The sequence below is a fragment of the Ahaetulla prasina genome, chromosome 9 (genome assembly GCF_028640845.1).
Source record: "Ahaetulla prasina isolate Xishuangbanna chromosome 9, ASM2864084v1, whole genome shotgun sequence".
NCBI classification, from domain to species: domain Eukaryota; kingdom Metazoa; phylum Chordata; class Lepidosauria; order Squamata; family Colubridae; genus Ahaetulla; species Ahaetulla prasina.
Window position 1 is genome coordinate 35,456,668 of NC_080547.1, and position 7,564 is coordinate 35,464,231.

General features: G+C 46.0%; 1 protein-coding gene across 1 annotated transcript; it reads left to right on the forward strand.

The window, feature by feature from the left end:
• The first annotated feature begins 600 nt into the window (after positions 1-600).
• On the forward strand, positions 601-5,444 carry NKX3-1 (NK3 homeobox 1). Its single transcript, XM_058194559.1, has 2 exons — positions 601-941; positions 4,534-5,444. The coding sequence occupies exons 1-2, from the start codon at positions 647-649 to the stop codon at positions 4,935-4,937; spliced, it is 699 nt and encodes a 232-aa protein (XP_058050542.1). The 5' UTR covers positions 601-646; the 3' UTR covers positions 4,938-5,444.
• Positions 5,445-7,564: the final 2,120 nt, after the last annotated feature.

A 7,564-nucleotide genomic window follows, 5' to 3' on the forward strand; every position in this document is an offset into this window, starting at 1 on the left:
CCCTGTCACACCCATCCAGCCACGCCCACCAAGGCACACCACGCCCACCAAGGCACGCCCACAGAACCGGTAGCAAAAAAAAATTCGATTTCACCACTGGACTGACTCCTGAGCAGAAGGCAGCCTCCCCGAGGCTTCTACCTCTGGACAGGTGTAACCTGACCTCCCAGCTCAGCGCGATCTTGGAAGTCCCACCCCACCGGAGGGCGCCCACTTGGGGAAAGCTGGAGTTGCCCCCCCCCCCGAGAGGTCGGAGGAGTCTCCCCTTTCGGTCCGAAGAGAAGCGCGCACCTTGAACGTCGCCAGCGCATTGACTACAAAAAGACTTCTACCGGTAGTAGCGCTGCCTCGAGGACCATCCCTCGCAGAGCATCTCGCGCAAGAAAAGAAAAAAAGGAGGGAGGCAGGGAGGGAGGGACGCGCCAGCCCCGAGGTGCGCGGGGGAGGTCATCGGGGGCCCGGCTTGTTGGGTGGAGAAGCCCACGAGGCGTATCTCGGCCCCGGAGGCACCAATCCCCAGCGAAGAGGGCTCGCCGCCCCTCCGCCCAGCTACATAAGCGACCCTCCCGACCTGCGGTGTGGGGGAACCTCATCGGACAAAGCGTGCCAAACTTTTACGCGGAGCGCCCCGGGCGCCCGAGGCTGAATGCAGAGCGCCCAGCAGCGCCTTTCCCCCAGCGCTCGCCCGCCGCGGCTGCCGCTGCCCGCAGATGGGGTCGGCGGAGGGGCCGTCGTGGGACCCCCTCCCAAGCCATTGACTTCGTTTCTCATCCAGGACATCCTGCGCCAGAGCGACGCCGGGGAGGCTTCCAGCGCGGAGCCGGAGGCTGGAAAGACCGCGCGCCCGCTGCGCCCCAGCGGAGCTTCTCCCGGGGGGACCGCGCCGAGCGATCTTCTCCTCCCTCTCGGAGCCCCCCGAGCTTCCGAGACGGAGGCAACAGGTAAGATGAACCCTCCGGTTCCTGCAAAGGGCTGGGTTCTCACGACATCCTCGGCACTTGGGATCCCTGCCTCTACTTTCCCCCCCCGCGGCCGGTTAAAGGGTGCCAAAAAAAGACAAGAAGGGGAAGGGGTGAAAAAAAAATAACCCGGCGCCTGGAAGCATCTGATCCTTTTGACCCAAAGGTATCACCTATTTTTTTATTTATTTATTTTATTTTGTCACAACAGTATACGTAAACATTGACATAAAACAACAACACAGCATATAAACGCAGTGGTGGGATTCAGCCAGTTCGCACCACTTCGGGAGAACCGGTTGTTAACTTTCTGAGCAAGTTTGGTGAACTGGTTGTTGGAAGAAATCATTAGGGCAGAGAACCAGTTGTTAAATTATTTGAATCCCATCACTGTATAAACGTATATATAAGCAAAAGTATGCAACAACTATATTAATTTGATATAATGAAAGGGAACATTAAGGACAGGAACGGTAGGCACTTTTGTGCTCTTATGCACGCCCCTTATTATTATGCCTTCTCATTTTCTGGTCATCCTTATTCCAACACAACTGTCCTTCCACATTGTCTCAGAAATTACTGTCCTGGCAGGGGTCCCCGCAAACCATAAACCAGCACCTAGCATCAAATTCAGAGAACCTGAATACCCAAAACTTAGTGCCTCCTGCAAAAGTGGCTTCTATGTTGTATAGAACGGGACTCTCCAACCTTAGCAACTTTAAGCCTGGAGGACTTCAACTCCCAGAATTTCCCAGCCAGCTTTGCTGGCTGGGGAATTCTGAGAGTTGAAATCCACCAGGCTTAAAGTTGCCACTGTTGGAGACCCCTGGTATAGAACATCAGATAATAGAATAAGACTTGGAAAGGATCTTGGAGATCTTCACTTGAATAGGACACCTTATATACCATGTCAGACAAATGGTTATCCAGTCTCGTCTTAAAAAACCTCCAGTGTTGGAGCACGTACAACTTCTGGAGGCAAGCTGTTCCACTGCTTAATTGCTTTCATTGTCAGGAAATCTCCAACTAAATTTCTAGGTTGGCCCTCTCCGTAATTAATTTCCACCCATTGCTTCTTGTCCTGCCCTCAGGTGCTTTGGAGAATTGATTGAGCCTCTCCTCTTTGTGGCAACCCCTGAGATATTGGAACGCTGCTATCATGTCTCCCCTAATCTGATCCCTAGATAAGAAATAGAGGAAGTGGTGTCAAAACTCTTTTGAAGATTGCTGGACAAATTGAAGTGACTTCTTATTTCTCAGCATCTCTTGTAGGGTATGTGTGTTGGGGGATGATAAATATGTCCAGAAGAGCCGCTGTGCTCTCTTTGGAGAAAAGGGTCCCATTATGGTCAACTTGTAGGATGCATACCCAGATCTAAAGAATCCTCTGTAGTCAAAAAAATTGTAGATGTTTCACTTTCCTTTAATCGATACTATCTTGGTTGCTATTTGTAAATTACCATATCGCTCAGTGCATTGATTGTATAAGAATTCCATCTTATTAGATAAATCTATATACTGGTCATATGTACGATTGCATCTTTCTTTTCTTTTGTTGTTGTTGTTGTATTGAGTTTTAACAGTTTGAATTGTTTTATGATTGTTGGTTGATGATGTTTTGAGATAGTCATCTATATAAATTAAATGTGTTCATACAAAAGTGATGGGATAGAGGCCAATGCTGGTAGACTTCAAACTGCATTTATGGAAACTATTTGCCAAATTGTTCTTCATATTAATTAAAAAAAAACAACCAGCAAAGCATCTGCTAATAAACTTCGCAAACACATGCTTATCTTTTCCTGTACTGCTCTATAGAGATTTTACAAAATATAAGTAATAAATATTTCTCCACCTTTTCAATTTGAATCATTCTAGCACTAATATCATACACTACTTACCTGGTGTGATTGTATGAGATGAAGTTGCTAAAAGTCATGGAAAATGAATCTATCAAAGAAAGTTTAAATAAATGTCCCATGTCGAGATTAAAAACTGTGTGTTGTGAGTGCAACTCCTGTCTAATTCATGGGCATCGCCCTGGAGTTTTCTTTGCAGCATCGTTTTCTTTTCTTTTCTTCTTTCTTTCTTTCTTTCTTTCTTTCTTTCTTTCTTTCTTTCTTTCTTTCTTTCTTTCTTTCTTTCTTTTTTGGTCTCTTTGCAAACTAACCCACAGGCCTTAGATTTTCTGATGGTTTCTCATCCAACCATTAACTGCCCAACCTTGTTTAGTTGTTGACAAGATTTGCAAGATCCCGATCAACATTATAATTGTACGTGTGAGGTTTAGTGATAAAGAACATAGAACATAGAATCTATAGGGCTGGAAAAAACCTCAGAGATCTTCTAGTCCAACCCCTTGCCCAAGGCAGGAGACCTTATAGCATCCCCGTCAAATGGTTGTCAGGTCTATTTTTGAAAACCTCCAGTGACAGAGCACTTACAACTCTGATAGGCAAGGTATTCCACTGATTAATTGTCAGAAAATTTCTCCTTATTTCTAGGTTGGGTCTCGTTGTCTATGATTTAGCAACTTCGTCTCATACAATTGCCACCAGATAGCATAGAAGTGCTAGTGTTGCTCAAACTAATAATGTGGAAAACCTATACATACATTTTATGAAAGACCTATAGAACAGTACAGCAGAAGACAATAATTTTTCTACACACTTTACTCCAGTGTGAATCAAACAATTGTGTTTATTCGTGGCTTAGTATTCACTTTGCACTACGCCATACAGCCCAGTGGTAAAATCCAAATCTTTTTATTACCAGTTCTGTGGGCATGGCTTGGTGGGCATGGCAGTGGAAGGATACTGCAAAATCCCCATTCCCACCCCACTTTGGGGCCAGCCAGAGGTGGTATTTGCCAGTTCTCCGAACTACTCAAAATTTCCGCTACCGGTTCTCCAAACTGCTCAAAATTTCTGCTACCGGTTCTCCAGAACCTGTCAGAACCTGCTGGATTTCACCCCTGATATAGCCTAACCACGGTTTGCTACTCAATAAAACCCCTTTGAGTGGGTTGGCCAGCATGCTAAATTAAACCAACAGAATTATGGTATAGCATGCAAGGCTCAGTGGCTAAGACGCTGAGCTTGCAGATCGAAAGGTCGGCAGTTCAGAAGTTCGAAACCCTAGTGCCGCATAACAGGGTGAGCTCCCGTTACTTGTCCCAGCTTCTGTCAACCGAGCAGTTCGAAAGCATGTAAAAAAATGCAAGTAGAAAAATAGGGATCACCTTTGGTAGGAAAGTAACAGCGTTCCGTGCACCTTTAGCATTTAGTCATGCTGGCTATATGACCATGGAAACGTCTTCGGACAGCGCTGGCTCTTTGGCTTCGAAACGGAGATGAGCATCGCCCCCTAGAGTCGGGAACGACTTCATGTGGCATCTTTATCTTTTACCTTGAACTTTACCTTTTACCTTGAACTTTACCTCTTTGCAAAGTGCAACTTCAGTGTTCATATGTTTATCCCATCTTATCATCTTGAGTGATGTCAAGTGAAATTGTCTGCCCTCTTCTGAAGAGCCGTTGCTGAAGTTGTACCCATCTTTTTCCCCACCTGATAGATCCAGATGTCCATCAGCCAAACTGTGAGCCTTCCTCCAAACCCTTCATGAGGACCCCCAAACAGCTGAAGCGTTCCCGGGCGGCCTTCTCCCACAGCCAGGTCATTGAGCTCGAACGGAAGTTCAGCCACCAGAAATACCTTTCGGCCCCTGAACGAGCCCACCTCGCCAAGAACCTGAAGCTCACCGAAACCCAAGTGAAGATCTGGTTCCAGAACAGAAGATATAAGACCAAGAGGAAACAGCTGGCCTCCGAGCTTGGAGAACTTGAGAAAAACTCGCCTCTCCCAGTCTTCAGGGAGAACCATTTCTCTAGGGCTACCCTAGCACTTTCTGTATATCACACCTATCAGTACAATCCATATTTATGTTATCTCAATAGTTGGAGCCCAGTCTTTTGGTAAATAATGCTGTCAGTGGCCCAGGTCTCTCAGGGATTTGTATGTCTTCATCCACTGCCACCACCCACTCCCCGCTAACTTTGCTACCATGAAATTGGTTGCCCAGGTAGAGAGATGTGGGTCAACCTGTTTCCTCTGTCATTTCTCGAGTCGCTGCTGGGTGTCCTCTTCTCACTATCCATGCTGAGGGATTATCCAAAGAACAGTCAGGGATGCAATATTGATGGCTCTCTCTATTTTCTCAATGCTAGGCCATCACCCGTTCGCACAGGTAGGGAAAGGATTAGGGCACCCTGACAAATGCATGAAAACGTGAAAGCCCAAAGCACCACTTTCCAGAATAAGCTAATAACTCTGGAGAGTGATAATAACAAAGACGCCAGTGAGGCAGAATCGGACAACGTAGCCGTTTTATCAGTCTTTTTAGAACCTGGAACCTCCACCATAAATGCAATTGGGCATAGAACGGGGGTCAAACTCGATTTTATTGAGGGCCGCATCAGGGTTGTGTTTGACCTGGGGAGGGGCTGGGGGGAGTAGCCAGGGGGGAGTGGCCAGTTTGACTTCCATTTTTGGCTGCAAAGGCCTCCAGCCCTCTGCTAGCAAAAACAAAGCTTGGGAGGAGCGTGTGCCCCCCGCACCCCCGAGCTCCATTTTTGCTGGCAGAGGGCTGCAGGATAGCATCGGAGCTGAAAACGGATCTCGGTAGGGCCGCAAAGCTCCATTTTTGCTGGCAGAGGCACCGTGGGCCAGTCCTTCGCTGTTTCCTGGGTCGACCCTGTGGGCCAGAGGTGGCCCGCAGGGTCTCAGGGATCACCCTGGCATATAAGGACTCACTTCCTTTTAAATTGAATCATGTTCAGTGGATATGCTTTTCCTGAGCATCATTTGAAAGAGTAACATGAGGTGTTGGAAAATGCTGACTGGGTTCTAATGTTGTACAATGTAGTTAGTTTGGTTTCAATATGGGGTTCAGTGATAGATATTTTTCAGGCTGTAGGCTGTCTTCCCATTGTGGCATCCATTACAGTCCTCGGAGATCTCAGATTGTTCATCCCTGATTTCATGTATTGGATGAATCGTTATGATGTACAGGCCATGATAGGTAGTCTCTTGTAAAATGTGAATCTAGACAATCATGTGTATTCAAAAAAAACTATGCACTAAACCAGGGGTCTCCAACCTTGGCAACTTGAAGACTTGTGGACTTCAACTCCCAGAATTCCTCAGCCACATCAGCTGAGGAATTCTGGGAGTTGAAATCCACAAGTCTTAAAGTTGCCTGTCAGTTTTGGAAGGATATTTTTTTTTTTGCTTCTTAACTGCCACATATTTTAGCTTGGGAAGTTGGGAGGGGGTTGTTGTTGGAGCGGTAGAAAGTTAGTCATAACAACATTCCGTATTCAAGGACATCCTGCGTCTGACGGAGACTGCCTGAAGATTGTATCCAACTGAGTGTGAAGAGTTGATTGGACAATGTGATGAGCTTGTGGGGGTGGGGCAGGGCTGTGAACTGTCAACTAGGTGTGGAAAACCTGGAAGCTTTCAGTTTTGGGTTTTCCCAGCTGTGCCAACATGACATCTCTAATAAATTGGCACTTTGAGGAACCTCAAGCCTCAGAGCTTTATTTCGTTGGGGGTGTTCCTTGGAACCCTGACATTGCCAAGGTTGGAGACCCCTGCATTAAGCAATCCCTTTTTCAGTTTAAGGTGTGTGAACCCAGTCCTGAAATTTCACGAATTTGCTGCCATAGTAGAAAAATTGGGATTTCTTTGATTTGATGTAAGAAAAAGTTTCCATTTTTGTTGTTTTGCTGCTTTACGGTCTAAATTCGTGTAGGTTTTGGTAGCTTCTAAACAGCTTCTCATAACACAGATCATTCCAATGGGGGAGATTGTGTGGGCTGAAATGACCCCAGAAAACATTTAGGGGGTTTATGTGAAACAGCCACTCTAATACCTGTCAAAGGTAGAATTCTTCTCTGTGCTTCAATGCTTCAAAAGCCTCAATGAGCTCTTTACTTTGTTGGATAGCACTTCTAGTTTCTGAGCTACCTTGCTTCATTTACTAGATGGATACATAATTCAGGGTGAGCTTTTCTTGTACAATCCTAATACGGTGTCCTTCAAGCATGAGGATTCATCAAACTGCTTCCATGCAAGTAGAGCATCACCTTGCTTCGTTTTTGAATGAAGCGCCCCTTGGGGTCGCTTACCTGTTGCGTTGAAGGGATCTTAGGTGAGGATGCGTTCAACACTGCGCAGGTTCCCTTCTCTGGAAGCTGAAGAAATTGTTTCTCTCAATAAATTTCTCATTACTCTAAATAAACATCTTTTGGGAGTGCAAAGCGGAGTGTGCATCTCATTTTGGACTTGGACTTAAGCGGGAAGAAATGGGATTCAGCTTTCAGAAGGTGATGGAACATTTATTTTTTCCCTAGTTGCTGGATTAAAGTGAGCAATCTTTGTTTTACTTTGAGCCCAATGACTTAATTTTCCAGGTTGAATAGCGCGGCTACAGTAATTATGGCGAGGAAGGGATTGAAGAAACTTGGAAGTTCTCTTTGAGCATTATTAATCTATTCTAATCAAGGAACGCGCTGGCTCAGCGGCTAAGACGCTGAGCTTGT

Bases quoted from the DNA above. Each gene is read 5' to 3' on its own strand.
- NKX3-1 (XM_058194559.1), top strand. From the start codon at position 647: ATGCAGAGCGCCCAGCAGCGCCTTTCCCCCAGCGCTCGCCCGCCGCGG. The intron at 942-4,533 runs GTAAGATGAACC...CCCACCTGATAG, and splicing joins TTCCGAGACGGAGGCAACAG to ATCCAGATGTCCATCAGCCA.